Genomic DNA, 19,308 nt, shown 5'->3' with positions numbered 1-19,308 from the left:
GATATTTTTCAGCCAGAATATCTTTACTGAGTTCATTTTACCATGTCCCAAAACTCTGAAATAACAGTGAACAGATCTTAAGCTTCTGTATAACTGCAATAAACTAGGATTAGCTCATGTGGTCATATTTCATGTTTGGTCTACCTGACACCAGATTAGGTAGGAAACATTCATCTTGAAAAATGCATGCTTTCTTGTAACCATCCTCTTGTTTTCAAGGAATTTATGAATAATCTCTTTTTTATTGTTTAGTTTATTTCATACCTGCTTTAGAATGTTCCCTATAATTGATCAAATGTGTCTATTATATTTTCTCAATACATATTTTGTCAATATATGATTGGCAAATTTTGCTGAGACTTTTTTATTCACTTATAAACTTAGTAGTAACTAAGATTCATACATGAAAATACCAGATGGTATAACAACAATTTCTGCTTTTATAATCCCTGGATGTTTCCATTCTAGTTCCATCCCTTTCTGGAGAAGAATGATTTCTACAGTCTTTCCCATTGGAAACTCTACCTGGACCAAAGTGGTGAAGTAGCTGCAGATATGGACATTGAGTTCTTGGTGGTTTTGCCCAAGGGGGATTTGATCAAAAGGAACATGGGGAGTATATACATCAATAAAATTTCTATTGCACAAGTGTCATATTTAAAATATCTTGGTGGGGCACTTCAGGGCTCAGGTAACCTAAGAGCACAGGAGAGGTAAGCTAACTTGTCTACTCAAATGAACTACTGTAACTAGCTATCTTGCAATTTGCTGGACAAGTATTGAGGACACTATTGTCTGACCACACTTTAATTTTTCCAAGCAAAATCATTGGCCCACTCATGTATGGAGAACATCTTGCACCACATTCAAGGTTTGGTCTGTTAGAAATTTTTGACCTTCTGTTTCACAATTCTACATTTCTTCTGATTGTAAGCTGCTCCTTTGTATTCAAATCTGGCCTCAGAATGATAATATAGCATTTGGGGATGAAGATGCAACCCAGCAATCCAGCACTGGAGGCCAAGATGGAGAAGACCTGAACAGCCACCATGTATTTCCCTTTGGTGCTCAGGTAGGTGGGTACAAAACTCACCCAGACACTGCAGAAGACCAGCATGCTGAAGGTGATCAGTTTGGCTTCATTGAAGGCTCCAGGGAGATTCCTGGCCAGGAAAGCCACTGTGAAGCAGATGGCAGCCAAGAAGCCCATATAGCTAAGGGTGATGTAGAACATGACAACAGAACCTTCATTGCATTGAAAGATGATCACCTCAGGCTGGGAGTGGAAGTCAGAGTCAGGGAATGGTGGAGAAACTCCCAGCCAGATGGAGCAGATGAAAATTTGGACTGCAGAACAAGAAATGATCATGGAGTTGGCCAAGGTTTTCCCCAACCACCTCTTCACTTGGTTTCCTGGTTTTGTGGCCAGGAAAGCCAGCACCACTGTGATCGTTTTAGCCAAGAGAGAAGAAATGGCAACTGAGAAGATGATGCTGAACACTGTTTGTTGTAGAAGGCAGGTGGCTTTCCTTGGATGACCAATGAAAAAAAAAGAAGACAAGAAGCAAAGCTGGAGGGAGACCAGGAGGATATAAGAGAGGTCCCGGTTGTTGGCTTTGACAATGGGAGTTTCTCGGTATTTCATGAATATGATTAAAACAAGGCCCGTGGTTAGGAACAAGATTAGGGCAAAAGAGACCAGGATGATACCCAGATGTTCTTCATAAGACAAAAAGGAGATAACTTTGGGGATGCATTGGACTCTGTTCTCATTTGGATATTTATCATCTGGACATTTGGTGCATTTTTCTGTATCTGAGAAAACCAAAATACAACATTTATTAAATTTTGTGTCCTTTTATATTTATATATAATACAGTGTTGGGATAATAGCTGATACCAGCAGCATTCTTAAGATACATTTCTTAACATCTCCAGAAAAAGAAGGCAAGAATATCATTTTTTTCTATGAAATTGGGGAAGTCCTATTCCCCAAAAGATTTACAGCAAAATATGCCCATCCTCCACAGCAACCTGTAAGACTAGAAGTAAATAATTAATCAGTTAATCTTTCTAAGCTAATTTTCTGGGTCCTATTAGATGGCACTTCTTAATATACTGAACTCACATAATGTTTATCTTCTGAAATCTAATTGGCTGGCAGAGAAAGCTGCTCCTTCAGATAACCTGGACTGGTTACTGGGAACAGTGGTAATATGTGTGTAACTGTAACATTGCCAAAAAGGCATTAAGAGTTGTTAACCTAATCTTGTGTAGCTTCTTCTCTGGTAATATTGCACTACTAACTAAAGCATACAAAACTTTTGCCAGACCAATTCTTGAATATAGGTCATCTGTCTGGAACCCGCACTGCATATTGGACATAAATACAATTGAGAGATTCCAAAGATATTTCACGAGAAGAGTCCTCCACTCCTCTGCTCGCAATAGAATACCTTATGCCACCAGACTTGAAATTTTGGTCTTAGACAATTTAGAACTGTACTGCCTTTGGTCTGACCTAAGCATAGTACATAAAATTATCCGCTACAACGTCCTACCTGTCAATGACTACTTCAGCTTCAATAACAACAATACACGAGCACACAATAGATACAAACTTAAGGTAAATCGCTGCAAACTCGATTGAAGAAAATACGACTTCAGCAGCAGAGTGGAATGCACTACCTGACTCTGTGGTTTCTTCCCCAAATCCCCACAACTTTAACCTTAGACTGTCTACTGTTGACCTCACCCCATTCCTAAGAAGTCTGTAAGGGGCGTGCATAAGCACACCAGCGTGGCTACCGTCCCTGTCCTATTGTCCCCATTTATTCGTATCCATTTCATGTATTCATAATCATGTTTATACTTATATCTGTTATCTTATACATGCCTGACAAAATAAATAAATAAATAAATAAAAATAAATAATAAATAATGAGGTGTATCCATAACTGTCCAGATCACTGACTATAAACTAGCTATACTTTCCCAGTGGTCCACAAGGGGAGGCCTAAGTAAGAAGTATTGCAATAATCTTTCCAGAAGTGGACCCAAGACAATTGCTCTAGTTTCAAAGAATTCAGAGGTTCCTAGAATGATAAGTGTAGAAGGACACATTCAAATGAAAAAACAACAGATATTATCACTTGCAGTAGTAAAGCTTTCCTGATTTGCCACATCCGCCTATGTCTTCTTAGCTCTTCCATCATTCCACTTCTCTACTTCCTTTGAAATAAGAATCGTGCCGTTTGAAAATAAACAAGAAAAAGTTAAGTTTCAATTTGTACTCTCATGAAAATAGTCTTTATGAATCTACTTCCACAAAGTCTGAACTTTTCTTTTGGATCACCTACCTTCCTGAGTGGAGATGGTCCCTTCTGGACAAGGAACACAGTCATAGCAACAAACTGGCTCTCCTTCTCGAGCCCACTTGACAAATCCAGGATGACAACTTTCCACACATTTGGACTGAGGAAGAGGCTAAGGAGAAAAAGAAGGAATGCCAAAGAAAATACAATATGTCAGGACCAAATCATCTATGGGAAATGAAGATAGACAGGAACATTAGTCGAATAGTCTCTGGGCTTCACTTAGATAAACATGAAATCTCGAACTAGTTCCAAATAGTTGTAAGAGATAGAACGGCTCCTAGATTGTTTATTTAGTTCCTCCCTTTTTCTTGTGGCATATCATATTTCAATAAAGGAGTAGGTTTTTTTTTTTACTTAATAAAATCTGAAGGGATGAATTAGATTTAATATTGTGACAAGTAATGGATTACTTCTGTATTAAAATTTATTTCTCCGTTCTTCATATATGCATGATTTTAATGTATTATATTGTATTTATGTTAACTTTTAGAATAAATTTTATTCTAAAAGATTTGTGAAATATTTATTCTAATAAAGGAAACTATTTATAGCTCAGGGTTGAAATGAAGGGTCCGTGGTGGTCTCCGAGCTTGCTTGTTTTCTTGCAGATGTTCCATTACCCTAAGTAGGTAACATCATCGGTGCTAGTAAGGAGTGGGGCTTGCAGAAATTTATATTCTGGTGTCTTGCTTGTCTGTGTGGGTGGGGGAAGTCTTAGGGATTCTTTTGTTGGGCTGTTTACTCATGGCTCTTTTGCAATTTTTTTGATTGGGGTATTGCTTACTTGATCGTTGGTTGACCTTGGAGTTCATCTATGCTGATCTGAGTGCTGATTACTGGTGGAGAGTAGCTGGAGTTTTTTTCTTTTTTGGGCTGGTTGATTGTTTTTTTTGCATAGTCTATAGAGGTAAAGGTTCCCCTCATACATATGTACTAGTCGTTCCCGACTCTAGGGGATGATGGTCAACTGCATTTCAAAGCCAAAGAGCCAGCGCTGTCCAAAGACATCTCCGTGGTCATGTGGCCAGCATGACTAAACGCCAAAGGTGCACGGAACGCTGTGACCTTCCCACCGAAGGTGGTCCCTATTTTTCTACTTGCATTTTTTACGTGCTTTCGAACTGCTAGGTTGACAGAAGCTGGGACCAGTAACGGGAGCTCACCCCATTATGCGACACTAGGGATTCGAACTGCTGAACTGCCGACCTTTCAATCGACAAGCTCAGTGTCTTAGCCACTGAGTCACCACATCCTTTTTTTTAAAAAAATTGATTTATATGCCGCCCTTCTCCGGAGACTCAGGGCGGCTCACAATGCGCTAAGCAATAGCCTTCATACTTTTGTATATTTTATACAAAGTCATCTTATTGCCCCCACAAACTGGGTCCTCAATTTACCTACCTTAGAAAGGATGGAAGGCTGAGTCAACCTTGAGCCTGGTGAGATTTGAACTTACAGTAATTGCAGACAGCTGGTGTTAATCACAATGCTATCAGTCTGCTGAGCCACCAGGCCCTTGCATAGTCTATAGATGTTGTTAATGTCTATGTGTCTATTGATGGCTGATTTGTCAGAGTACCAGTCTTCTAGAAATTCCTTGGCATTTTTGGATTTGGCCTGGTCTAGGATTGTCCCATTTTCCCAATTAAAAATATGGTTAAATCTGTCTATATGTTGTGAAATGAAAGAAGTTTCATCATGCCTTCTGATTGCCAGTTGGTATTCATGGATGCATTCTACCAGTCTTCTGGCTGTTTGTCCTACATAGTGGTTGTTGCAGTTCTTATATTGTATATTGTAGATGATGCCTGTTTGTTCTTTTGGGGTTTCTGGATCTTTCAGTTTGGATGTTTTGAAGGGCTTTAGTTGGCTTGGGTGCTAAGCTGATTCCATGTGGTTGTAATAGTCTATTTGTGGTTTATGAGATATTCTTGATGTATGGCAGTCTAATTCTTTTTAGAGTTTGTGTTGGTTGTGCTGTATTGGGTTGAGTGGGTACTTATTATATTTATTGTTAGATTTATGAAAATAGAATAAAACTGTGATGAAGAAAGAAATGTATGACCTAGGGCAGTGGTGGCGAACCTATGGCACACGTGCTAGAGGTGGCACTCAGATCTCTCTCTGTGGGCATGCGCGCTGTCACCCCAGCCCAGCTCCATTGGGTTTCTCCATTGTGTTTCTCACCATTGTGTGCAGGGAAACAAAAGTTTGTGGCACTAAAAAGAAAGTTCACTCAATCAATTCCAACTTCTCACGAAAGAAAAAGATATTGCAAAGAGAAGAATGAAGTACTCTGGCCATGTCTGGGCTTCTTAAAAGCATCACCGACTATGGGGCTTCTCTTTCAGACAGACACTGTCCCCAATCTGGATGGTCAGAAGCCTGAGGCTTATTTGCTACAGGGCAGGGGTCGGCAACCTTAAACACTCAAAGAGCCATTTGGACCTGTTTCCTAAAGAAAAGAAAACACCAGAAGCCACAAAACCCTTCCCATGCCTGACTATTTCCTGAATGGCCATAAAACTAGCATATGAAGTTGAATTAAACATTCTGTTTCCTTCTGAAACTTTTCTTTTCTTGGATTTATCTATGGTTGGTCTACCGGGAGTAGAAAAGCTCAATAAATTGCGTGCTAGTGTGTGTCGCACATTGGCAGTTGTGATGCATATTTTGAGCAACAGGGAGCCGCAGTCACATGCAGCTCCAGAGCCGTGGATTGCTGACCCCTGCTACAGGACATCTATCCAGTTTTGATTCAGTTTCATTGCCTTTAGTCCAAATCTGAATTTAGGAACCTATTAACAGAACTGCCTTCTTCTTTGCTTTTGAGAACAAGGAACAAGTGAACCTGAGGCTATCAGTACCACGATCCCTGGCACTTAAGATCCTCTCTCACCAGTGTTATGGAGATATCAGTTTTCAGTGGTTATACCAAAGGGCCATGACCTGTGTTCTGAAAAAAGCACCCCGTGTTTGACATTATTGAATCAGCCTTAAAGATTGTTCCGTTTTCTAGCACATTAGGACACTTTGGTCAATAGTACTGAAGCCTTTCAAGCATGGTTTAATCAGAGGTGGATTTCACATTTTCTTAAAATCAGTTCGCTGTGCACGCTCGCTTTGCATGCCTGCCTTCCGCGCATGTGCTTTGCTTGCACGCGCACCTTCCGTGCATGTGTCTGGCCTCAAAAACATGCCTAAATAGGACAGCATAGAGCCGGGGTGGAAGGGCGGGGGCGGGGCCACCCACAATTTCTGCTACCAGTTCACCTGAACCAATCCGTACCAGCTGAATATTACCTCTGGGTTTAATGCTTTAATGAGATTTCTACAGCCTACATTCAATTCTCAGTGAAAGTCAATCACCATAATGATTAGGCTTAGCCAACTTGAAATGGATACTATGACTTTTGGTAATGGAGGACGAACATCAACATTTCTCCCACCTTGTTGCATAACCTTAGCCACAACAAGGTATCTTGATTGATGATAAGTCTCTGCCTTTCAAAACTCCCCATTTGCTTGTCGATGGGATCCATCCTGGAAACAAGCACCCAACTTATAGCATTCAGATCTGCTGCTACATCACCATTCTGGTCCAAATACAGTTTCCAATGGGAAATATTGTAAAACTCATTCTTATCCAGAAATGGATGGAACTAGAACAAAAAACATCCAGAAAATTTAAAAGCAAAAACCTTGGTCTCTTACTCCAGTCTTTTCAAATTTGAATTTTTCTTCTACTGTTGTCTAATTTGCAAATATTGCAGACTGAGAGAACTACTATCTATTACTACTGTCTTCAAAAGTGAAAAAGATTCCAATAAATTTGTTAATCATATATTGAAAAAAAATATATGTATTGACATAATATAACTGACAAAAATTGTCTGTTAAAGGGAACTTATGACAGATCACAAATGAATTGAATGAAGAAACAAAATAAGACATTATTCATAAACTCATTGGAAAAAAATGGAGTGATTACCAGCAAGCATGGATTTATCAAGAAGAAAGTTGCCTGGCTAATCTTCTCCCAGGTTGGCCAGATGAAAAACATGGGCTGAGAATCAGAGGTGGCATTCAGCCGGTTCAGACAAGTTCAGGTGAACTGATAGCGGCAACTGCAGGTCCCACCCGCTTGGACGTAATGCCGTCCTATTTAGCCATGTGTTTGAGGCTGGACGCATCTCCGCAGTGGTGGGTTGCCCCCGGTTCGCACCGGTTCCATAGAACTGGTAGTAAAACCGGCGGGAGGCCCCGCCCACTGACCCTGACATCATAAAAATGCTTCTGCGAATGCGCAGAAGAGCACGTGTGTGCATGAGCAAAGCGAGGGCATGCGCACAGCCCCGTTGCAAACCGGTAGTAAAGGTAAGTAGAACCCACCCCTGATGTGTGGAGGAGCACATGTGAGCAAAGCGCATGCATGGAAGGCCAGGGGCACGTGCGGAAGGTGCGTGCGTGTGAGTGAAGTGAGCATGTGCACAGGGGGCGAACGAGTGGAATATGTTAAACCCACCACTGCTGAGAATCTCTGGCCCAAAGTCCCCAAGCTGTAAAGGTTGGACCTGAACTCATGACTTCCCACTTTCTTGCCTTGTGCCATACCACATTTTCTAATATTATTATACTTCCTGAATAAATTGTGTGAAAACTGGTGATATAACTTTTTACCACAAAAATTAACAAAGTACTTCCTGATGTGATGATTGGAAACCTGGTTAGGTGAAGGTTGAATGGTATGATACTTAACTATATAAAATGGGTCTTTAAAATTGTACTGAAATGATTTTCAGTGTTCCTCATAAATCTGCCAGTTATGAATAGCAATTAGTCCTTGGTCATCTATTCTTTTATATTGTCATTAATACAGACAGAGGCTTGATTTTTGCAACACAAAAATAATTTTGTGTTGCAATATTTATATCAGTTCTTAGACAATGCTATTTTAAAAGTACCCAGCTTCCAGAAGAATATTTATGATTGCCTAACAAAGAGAAAAATCCAGTAGAAAAATCTGTTTTTTTTAGCAACTAGGATTTGACAAACTATGATAGCTTCTATAAGCATGAAAGGATGGCAAATACAATGTAGGTCTTTTATTAATTTTTCATTTGTGGGGGATGTTGGAAGAAATATCCATCTGTTTCAGTTCCATGTGGGGAGAAAGACACTAGAAACATGAAGGCTGATTGGAAAGATGGTTTATTGAGGGACAGGACCATCTGGGTTTGAAGTCCTGGCAGCTGACCACATGGAGCGGAGAGTGAGAGGTATTTATACCCTCACTTGGGCCTTGCCCTTGAGCTTCCTGTTCCTGTGCAAGAAATGTATTCTGTTGGTCGTTGTAGGGGGTCACTGCTAACTTTGTAGGCTGTCTGAGATAAGTTTGGTTGAACCTTGCTGGGTGATGCAATGTCCTTACGAAATTTTGAAATGCAGTGAGTCCTGCTGCTAGATGGGTAGAGGGATAATCCTATTATGTCCTGAGGGGTCATGTCTTAATCCCATCACCCTGGAGCTGAAGTTCAAATTGTCTTGTAGATAAGCTGGCCCAGTCTTAACGTGCAGCAAAATATCTCAAAAGAGCCTTGGTAGTACAGGGGTTTAAGGCACCCTGTTATTAAGCTGGTTATTAAGACCAGCTGCCTGCAATTACTGCAGGGTTCGAATCTCGCCAAGGCTCAAGGTTGACTCAGCCTTCTATCCTTTCTAAGGTAGGTAAATTGAGGACCCAGTTGTGGGGGCAATAAGCTGACTTTGTATAAATATACAAAAGGATGAAGGCTATTGCTGAGCACATTGTAAGCCTCCTTTAGGGAAATTATAATATTCTGCCTTTTTAATATTTCCTAAAATATTTCATTCCTCTAAGAGGGGTGGGTGCTAACTTTCTACAGGAAAAAATGACACTTTGATTATTATTATTATTATTTGCTGATTAGATAGGTTTATTGTTATAGAAATGGCTAGTATATACCATTGTGTAAAAGTAAAGAGTTGAGGTTATAATTTATTATCTTCTACTGTGCTAAAGAGAGTTGGAAGTCAATGCCTTTTTTCCCCTTTCTACCCTACAGAGTAGAGTAGAGTAGAGTGGAGTGGAGTGGAGTGGAGTAGAGTAGAGTAGAGTAGAGTAGAGTAGAGTAGAGTAGAGTAGAACAGAACAGAACAGAACAGAACAGAACAGAACTATACCCAATAAAAACAGTTGTGGAGAAAACTGAATTTTTTTCTTCAAAACATTCTGCATGACCCACCAAATTTTTATCCAAAAAGCCTTAACTTTCCTACAGGTCCACCAAACATGATAATACGTAGCATCCAAACATTCGCATCTCCAACATTTTGGCTGAACATTAGGGTACATACATGACAACTTTTTGGGATCTAAATGCCATCTATAAAACATTTTATAGAAATTTTCCCTCAGATTCTGCGACTGTGTAAATTTAACATTCTGAACCCAAATTTTTTCCCATGTTTCCAACATCACTGGTTCTTCAAAATTTTGTGCCCACTTAATCATACAATCTTTAACTAATTCGGTTTCTGAATCCCTTTCTAGCAAAACATTATAAAGCCTTTTAATATGCATTGGACCTTTCTCTTTTATATGTCTAACCAATTCTTCCTCATGCAACATAATACCAGTTTTTTGGTCCTCTTTCCATCTCAATTGTAATTGATTATATTGTAACCAAGTTAGATTAAGTCCTTCATCCAACAGTGTCTGTAATGTCTTCAGCTGCCATCTGCCCGCATCTGTAAAAAGAACCTCTTTGTATAAAAACCCCCCGAGTGACATTATATTTGTATTCCACAAAGTATGACCAAGATCCAGCCATAGCGGTATTTTGTAATCCCATTTGAGTCGGTGCTTCTTCCAAACTCTCATCAAGGAGTCTCTAAGTATATGGCTTTTAAATACTTTATCTACTTTGTCGTCATAAAATAAATAAGCATGCCATCCAAATTCGAGATCAAAACTTTCTGCGTTTAGTATTCCAGTCTTTTTACTTCCAAACCAATCACTTGTTAAAGTTAAAGCTGCAGCATCATAATATAACTGTAGGTTTGGGAGTTTAAGGCCTCCTCTTTCTGGAACATCTTGCATAATTTTCAGTTTCACTCTCGGCTTCTTCTCGTTCCAGACAAACTTATTCACACCAGACTGCCAAACTTTCAATTGTTTATCACTTTTAAGCACCGGAATCATTTGAAACAAAAACAGAAGTCTTGGCAAAATATTCATCTTAACTGCTGCTATTCTTCCAAGTAAAGACAGTTGCAGCTTTTTCCAGGTCTCCATATCTTTCTGGACCTCTCGCCACAACACCTCATAATTATTTTGAAACAATTTCAAATTTGATTCTGCAACCTGAACTCCAAGATATTTTACCTTAGGTACAATTTCAAAACCTGCCCTCCTTTCAAGCTCATATTTACGATCTTGTGTCATATTTTTAACTATCATTTTGGTCTTTTTTGAATTCAGTCTAAAACCTGAAACTCTACCATAGTCTTGTATAATGTCATTCATCAAGATTATTGATTCCATTGGTTGTGATAGGGTAACCACCAGATCATCTGCAAATGCCTTTATTCTGTAATCCTCTTGCCTTATCATTATGCCTTTCAAAATTTTAGAATCCCGTATTGTGTTTAACAAGACTTCCAATGTTAAAATAAATAAAAGTGGGGACAACGGACATCCCTGTCTTGTTCCTTTTTCAATTTTAAACTCTGTCGTCAAACTTCCATTAATAATAATCTGTGCCTTTTGCTCTTGATAAATTGCTGAGATTGCCTGTATAAATTGGTCCCCAAAGTCCATCTTTTTTAAAGTCTTTAATAGAAAATTCCAATCCACTCTATCAAAGGCCTTCTCTGCGTCCAAAAAAGCCAGCACTGCAGGAATCTGTTTATTCTTATCAAGATATTCCAATAAGTCTATTACTTGCCTTACATTGTCCTTCATATATCTGCCTTCAATAAATCCCGCTTGATCCTCATGAATCACCTTTTGAATTACTGGCATCAATCTGTTGGCTAATACCTTCGCATAAATTTTATAGTCTGTATTCAAAAGAGATATTGGTCTATAATTCTCTGGTTTTTTAGGACCAACTTGTTCTTTTGGTATCAAAGATATATAAGCAGTTGTCCAAGATGGGGGTATTTTACCCCCTTGTTGAATGTTACAAAATAAGTCTCTAAGTTGTCCCACCATTTCAGCTTGCAAAGTTTTATAATACACTGCAGTCAGACCATCCGTGCCAGGAGCTTTGGCTGTTTTTAACTGTTTAATTGCTGCTGTTATCTCCTCCTCTGTTATGGGATAATTCATTCTTTCCTTTTGTTGATCAGTAATTTTTGTAATTCTCTTATCATTTAAATATTTTTCTATAAGTCCATTCTGCACCTCTTCTTTAGCATATAATTTAGTATAATAATCCACAAAAGCTTCTTTAATTAATTTTTGTTGAAAGATTTCTTTCCCGCCAATATCAATACTATCAATAGTCCGTATACTTTGTTTTTTCCTCAATGTATAAGCCAACCATCTGCCCGGTTTGTTAGCGTTGCAAAATGTATTATGCTTCGCATATTGTAGGCTTGTTGCAACTTGTTCCGCCATAAGCATTTGAAATTGGTCTTTCAAAAGTTTTATAGCACCTCGAATTCTTTCATCTGTTGGGTTTTTAATAAGTAGCTGTTCTTTATTCTTTATTTCCATTTCCAACTCGATTCTTTTCTTTTGTCGGAACTGTCTGTGTTTAGAGTTCATATAGATAAGTACCCCTCTCATATAAGCTTTACTTGCATCCCAAACAATTTCAATTGGAGTACCTTTATTCAAATTTATTTCAAAAAATTCTTTCAAATGCTTTTTAAGTTCTATTATATTTTTTTCATATCTAAACAAGTTCTCATTTAATCTCCAAGAGCGTCTCTCAACCTTATCCATCTCAATTTCTATCCATACAGGGCTATGGTCAGTCAAGGTTCTTGGAAAAATCTTTGTTCTTTTGGTCTTAACAAGTAGATCATTTGACAACAGGATAAAGTCAATCCTAGAAAAAGATCTATGTCTATCAGAAAAAAAAGTGTAATCCAATACATTTGAATTATGTATTCTCCAAACATCTTTTAATTCCATATCTTCTTTCATATCAAAAAAAGTCTGTGGTAGTCTAATTCTAGACTTTGCCAAGCTCTTTTTATCTAATTTAGAATCAATTACTCCATTCCAGTCTCCCATAATTAAAATAGATCTATAGTCCCATTGCAATATTTTAGTATGTAATATCTTATAAAAATAATCCTGTTGTTGGTTGGGAGCATAAATTCCAATCAAAAGAATTGGTCCATTTGCTGTAAGCAATTCAATTGCTACAAACCTACCATCTTGATCTGCTTCTATAACTTTCGCTGTTAATTTTTTATTTACATAAATAACCACACCATTCTTTTTCTGCGAAGTCGAAGATATAAAATGTACTCCTAATTTTGAGTTTATCAAATATTTTTGATCTTGAGTAGTTATATGCGTTTCTTGTAAACATATTATATCATTATTAAATTGTTTCAAATATGTAAATATTTTCTTCCTTTTCTGTGCTGAATTCAACCCATTGACATTCCAAGATAGACACTTAAAGGTCATCGGCCTCTTTCTGGAGCGCGGAGCAATATCTTTGAAGTTCCTCCGAAAGCTTCGATCTCGCTCCTCCCATAGCGCCACTCTCTTGTACGGTACTCTTAACTGCCTTCTTGTCTTGTCTTTCCTGTTGTTGTTGTTGCTGTTGTTTAAATAGCTTAGATTGAGCTCTAGTTATACGTTGATCTTTCACTTCAGCCAACTGAATCAAATCCAAAATTGGAGAAGAATCCAGCAAGGGCTCACTCAAAAAACCTCCTTCTGCACCTTGCACTGTTTCTAATTCCTGCTTAGACTGTTCTTCCAATTGCCTCTCTTCACTCTCCTTAATCTCCAAAACTGTAGATGTACGTGGAGATGGAGTTCTTTCCTTAAGTATAGTACTATAAAAATGTTGTGCCTTCTCCACGGTATTCAACCGATATCCTTCTCCCTTGTATCTAAAAATTATCCCAGCTGGTGCATCCCACCGGAAGGGTATCTGTAAATTTTTCAATTCCTTAACAAGAAAACCAAATTCTTTTCTAGCTTTCAGCATTTTAGGAGGTAATTCTTTAAAAATTTCAAGTCGTGAACCCCCCACTTGTACAGAAGTATGAAAAGATTTTTGCAGGATATGATTTCTAATTTCTCTATCAGTGAAATATATCACCACATCTCTAGGCAGTTGTCTTTGTCTGGCCACCCAAGAGTTGACTCTGTAAATTTTATCTATTTTGTGAAATACCAAATCAGGACTAGCTTGTAAAATCTTAGCCAAGGCTTCAGAGCAAACTTGTCTCAAGTCCTGTCTCTCCTCCTCTCGAATTCCCCGAAGCCGTATAGCAAATTCCATCGCCCGGAATTGTATCATAACAATCTCATCTTCAATTCTCTGCATTTTATTGTCAACTTCATCAATTTTATAATCATTGTCTTTCATCTTGACATTAACTTCTGATTTAAATTCTTCAACTTTAAAATCAACTTTCCCAATAAATTCTACCAGGCCAGACGCCACTTCTGATATTTTTTTGGTCACCTTTTTTTGATTCTGATTCACCATGTCTTTAACTTCATTAATTTCCTGCATAAATTCCTGATGTGATTTTTGAAGTTTATCATCTATCTCCTGTTGGGATTTTTGAAATTTGTCATCCAAAGTTTTAGAAATAAATTCTTTTAAATCTCCCACATCAAATTCTTTTTTCTGAGTTTGTAACTGTTGAGCAGGGGGAGGTTGCTTTTCATGTTTGTGTGTGGGGGATCCCCCCCCTGACGCCTTCCCTTCCTGCTTCTTTGAAGCCATCCTGGCTCGTGATCTAGTTTTTCTGAAAAGGGAGGTTCCTTTTCCTTTCCCTCCTGCACAAAAACTTCTAAAAAAGTCCCCCAGATTTAATCAAATAAAGACTGGAATAAAGCAAAGTCCAGTATTAAAAAGGGAGAAATTATTGTTTCTCTTTTAACAAGCAGGGCAACTTTGTAACAACTTGGAAACTTTGTAACAAAACAAGATAACTTCACCAATCCACATTCACTGGCTCGTTAACTCTGAGGCTAGGCGCCATATTTTTTTCTTTTCAAAGCACTTTCACTCACTCGCATTTCTCAAATTGAAAGTCAATAAAGTGCTGATACTTGCGTTTCCAAATTTCAGGATTCAGGTAGTTTCGCTGTTTATTAAAGCCGGTTCTTTCGCTTTAAGTTTCCTGCAGCCGGCTTGTTCTGCAAAAGCAGAATCGTCCCACGTCGCCCGGAGTTTCAGCAGGCTGGAAGGGAGCCACGCCTGTTCTCTCCCCAGAAACTTCCCTGGGGGGTCACAGGGGCTCAACCAGTGCCCTGCGATCTCTCTTCTTCAATCCTTTAGGATCTAGAAGTTTTCGAGCCGCTTCTTTGTTTCGAAGCGGCTCTACAGGCGGCGGGGCTGGCGGAGCTTCAAAGAGCGCCGCCGACGCCGAAGACAAGGAAACCGGAAGTCCGATTTCACATTTTCTTAAAATCAGTTCGCTGTGCACGCTCGCTTTGCATGCCTGCCTTCCGCGCATGTGCTTTGCTTGCACGCGCACCTTCCGTGCATGTGTCTGGCCGGGGTGGAAGGGCGGGGGCGGGGCCACCCACAATTTCTGCTACCAGTTCACCTGAACCAATCCGTACCAGCTGAATATTACCTCTGGGTTTAATGCTTTAATGAGATTTCTACAGCCTACATTCAATTCTCAGTGAAAGTCAATCACCATAATGATTAGGCTTAGCCAACTTGAAATGGATACTATGACTTTTGGTAATGGAGGACGAACATCAACATTTCTCCCACCTTGTTGCATAACCTTAGCCACAACAAGGTATCTTGATTGATGATAAGTCTCTGCCTTTCAAAACTCCCCATTTGCTTGTCGATGGGATCCATCCTGGAAACAAGCACCCAACTTATAGCATTCAGATCTGCTGCTACATCACCATTCTGGTCCAAATACAGTTTCCAATGGGAAATATTGTAAAACTCATTCTTATCCAGAAATGGATGGAACTAGAACAAAAAACATCCAGAAAATTTAAAAGCAAAAACCTTGGTCTCTTACTCCAGTCTTTTCAAATTTGAATTTTTCTTCTACTGTTGTCTAATTTGCAAATATTGCAGACTGAGAGAACTACTATCTATTACTACTGTCTTCAAAAGTGAAAAAGATTCCAATAAATTTGTTAATCATATATTGAAAAAAAATATATGTATTGACATAATATAACTGACAAAAATTGTCTGTTAAAGGGAACTTATGACAGATCACAAATGAATTGAATGAAGAAACAAAATAAGACATTATTCATAAACTCATTGGAAAAAAATGGAGTGATTACCAGCAAGCATGGATTTATCAAGAAGAAAGTTGCCTGGCTAATCTTCTCCCAGGTTGGCCAGATGAAAAACATGGGCTGAGAATCAGAGGTGGCATTCAGCCGGTTCAGACAAGTTCAGGTGAACTGATAGCGGCAACTGCAGGTCCCACCCGCTTGGACGTAATGCCGTCCTATTTAGCCATGTGTTTGAGGCTGGACGCATCTCCGCAGTGGTGGGTTGCCCCCGGTTCGCACCGGTTCCATAGAACTGGTAGTAAAACCGGCGGGAGGCCCCGCCCACTGACCCTGACATCATAAAAATGCTTCTGCGAATGCGCAGAAGAGCACGTGTGTGCATGAGCAAAGCGAGGGCATGCGCACAGCCCCGTTGCAAACCGGTAGTAAAGGTAAGTAGAACCCACCCCTGATGTGTGGAGGAGCACATGTGAGCAAAGCGCATGCATGGAAGGCCAGGGGCACGTGCGGAAGGTGCGTGCGTGTGAGTGAAGTGAGCATGTGCACAGGGGGCGAACGAGTGGAATATGTTAAACCCACCACTGCTGAGAATCTCTGGCCCAAAGTCCCCAAGCTGTAAAGGTTGGACCTGAACTCATGACTTCCCACTTTCTTGCCTTGTGCCATACCACATTTTCTAATATTATTATACTTCCTGAATAAATTGTGTGAAATCTGGTGATATAACTTTTTACCACAAAAATTAACAAAGTACTTCCTGATGTGATGATTGGAAACCTGGTTAGGTGAAGGTTGAATGGTATGATACTTAACTATATAAAATGGGTCTTTAAAATTGTACTGAAATGATTTTCAGTGTTCCTCATAAATCTGCCAGTTATGAATAGCAATTAGTCCTTGGTCATCTATTCTTTTATATTGTCATTAATACAGACAGAGGCTTGATTTTTGCAACACAAAAATAATTTTGTGTTGCAATATTTATATCAGTTCTTAGACAATGCTATTTTAAAAGTACCCAGCTTCCAGAAGAATATTTATGATTGCCTAACAAAGAGAAAAATCCAGTAGAAAAATCTGTTTTTTTTAGCAACTAGGATTTGACAAACTATGATAGCTTCTATAAGCATGAAAGGATGGCAAATACAATGTAGGTCTTTTATTAATTTTTCATTTGTGGGGGATGTTGGAAGAAATATCCATCTGTTTCAGTTCCATGTGGGGAGAAAGACACTAGAAACATGAAGGCTGATTGGAAAGATGGTTTATTGAGGGACAGGACCATCTGGGTTTGAAGTCCTGGCAGCTGACCACATGGAGCGGAGAGTGAGAGGTATTTATACCCTCACTTGGGCCTTGCCCTTGAGCTTCCTGTTCCTGTGCAAGAAATGTATTCTGTTGGTCGTTGTAGGGGGTCACTGCTAACTTTGTAGGCTGTCTGAGATAAGTTTGGTTGAACCTTGCTGGGTGATGCAATGTCCTTACGAAATTTTGAAATGCAGTGAGTCCTGCTGCTAGATGGGTAGAGGGATAATCCTATTATGTCCTGAGGGGTCATGTCTTAATCCCATCACCCTGGAGCTGAAGTTCAAATTGTCTTGTAGATAAGCTGGCCCAGTCTTAACGTGCAGCAAAATATCTCAAAAGAGCCTTGGTAGTACAGGGGTTTAAGGCACCCTGTTATTAAGCTGGTTATTAAGACCAGCTGCCTGCAATTACTGCAGGGTTCGAATCTCGCCAAGGCTCAAGGTTGACTCAGCCTTCTATCCTTTCTAAGGTAGGTAAATTGAGGACCCAGTTGTGGGGGCAATAAGCTGACTTTGTATAAATATACAAAAGGATGAAGGCTATTGCTGAGCACATTGTAAGCCTCCTTTAGGGAAATTATAATATTCTGCCTTTTTAATATTTCCTAAAATATTTCATTCCTCTAAGAGGGGTGGGTGCTAACTTTCTACAGGAAAAAATGACACTTTGATTATTATTATTATTATTTGCTGATTAGATAGGTTTATTGTTATAGAAATGGCTAGTATATACCATTGTGTAAAAGTAAAGAGTTGAGGTTATAATTTATTATCTTCTACTGTGCTAAAGAGAGTTGGAAGTCAATGCCTTTTTTCCCCTTTCTACCCTACAGAGTAGAGTAGAGTAGAGTGGAGTGGAGTGGAGTGGAGTGGAGTAGAGTAGAGTAGAGTAGAGTAGAGTAGAGTAGAGTAGAGTAGAACAGAACAGAACAGAACAGAACAGAACAGAACAGAACAGAACAGAACAGAAAGAGAATAGAATAGAATAGAATAGAATAGAATAGAATAGAATAGAATAGAATAGAATAGAATAGAATAGAATAGAATAGAATAGAATAGAATAACAGAGTTGGAAGGGACCTTAGGCAGGAAACCCTATATCATTTCAGATGAATTATTATCCAATCTTGTCTTAAAAACTTCCAGTGTTGGAGCATTTACAACTTTTAGAGGCAAGTTGTTCCACTGATTAATTGTTCTAACTCTTAGGAAATTTCTCCTTACTTCTAGGTTGCTTCTCTCCTTGATTAGTTTCCACCCATTGCTTCTTGTCCTGCCCTCAGGTGCTTTGGGAAATAGCTTGACTCCCTCTTTTTTGTGGCAGCCCCTGAGATATTGGAACACTGCTATCATGTCTACCTTAGTCCTTTTTTTCATCAAACTAGACATATCCAATTTCAGCAACCGTTCTTTATATTTCTACCCTGTATCTTCTCTATTTCCCTTTTCCTTTCCCCTAGTTTTCCATTACTTTGCATTTTCCTTTGTGTTTAATATTTTGATAAACTAATAAAATGTGTAAATATGGGACTTTGTTTGTAATGTTTCTTATATTATTTTTTAATGTATAACTTAGAATCAGATATAAAATGAAAACACATCTTGATGATTTATCAAACTGGGCTCAACAACAACAAATGGAAATCATGAATCCATCAGTCAGAGAAGCATTAACTCTATTTCTTGCAGAGTTAGACTAGATGGCCTTAGAGTATTCTTCAAATTTAATACTGTAAAATTCTATGAAGCTGTTCAGAAAACCACACATACAGGAATTTAAAATTCATACATCACTTTCTAATTAAAGGTAAAGGTTCCCCTTGCACATATGTGCTAGTCGTTCCTGATTCTAGGGGGAGGTGCTCATCTCCGTTTCAAAACTGAAGAGCCAGTGCTGTCCGAAGACATCTCTGTGGCCATGTGGCTGGCATGACTAAATGCCAAAGGCACATGGAATGCTGTTTCCTTCCCACCAAAGGTGGTCCCTATTTTTCTACTTCCATTTTTTACGTGCTTTTGAACTGCTAGGTTGGCAGAAGCTGGGACAAGTAACGGGAGCTCACCCCATTACGTGGCGCTAGGGATTCAAACCGCTGAACTGCCGGCCTTTCGATTGACAAGCTCAGTGTCTTAGCCACTGGGCCACCACATCACTTCACTTTCT

The 19,308-nt window shown here is 39.1% G+C and overlaps 1 protein-coding gene across 1 annotated transcript in view; it reads right to left on the bottom strand.

Moving 5' to 3' along the window:
• Positions 1 to 904: 904 nt before the first annotated feature.
• The window catches only part of LOC139309950 (vomeronasal type-2 receptor 26-like), a 30,109-nt gene continuing 11,705 nt past the window's right edge, over positions 905 to 19,308 (bottom strand). The window contains exons 4-6 of the mRNA XM_070934131.1: positions 15,341 to 15,553; positions 3,360 to 3,486; positions 905 to 1,815 (exon numbers count right to left, since the gene is read on the bottom strand). Of these exons, the coding sequence (XP_070790232.1) occupies positions 905 to 1,815; positions 3,360 to 3,486; positions 15,341 to 15,553 (1,251 nt within the window). The remainder of the gene's footprint in view (positions 1,816 to 3,359; positions 3,487 to 15,340; positions 15,554 to 19,308) is intronic.

Source organism: Pituophis catenifer, unplaced genomic scaffold (genome assembly GCF_029215685.1).
Source record: "Pituophis catenifer annectens isolate HBS135680 unplaced genomic scaffold, rPitCat1.0.hap2 SCAF_2, whole genome shotgun sequence".
Taxonomy (NCBI): domain Eukaryota; kingdom Metazoa; phylum Chordata; class Lepidosauria; order Squamata; family Colubridae; genus Pituophis; species Pituophis catenifer.
The sequence above is the reverse complement of the archived record's forward strand: the minus strand, read 5'-3'. Positions and strand labels throughout refer to the sequence as shown.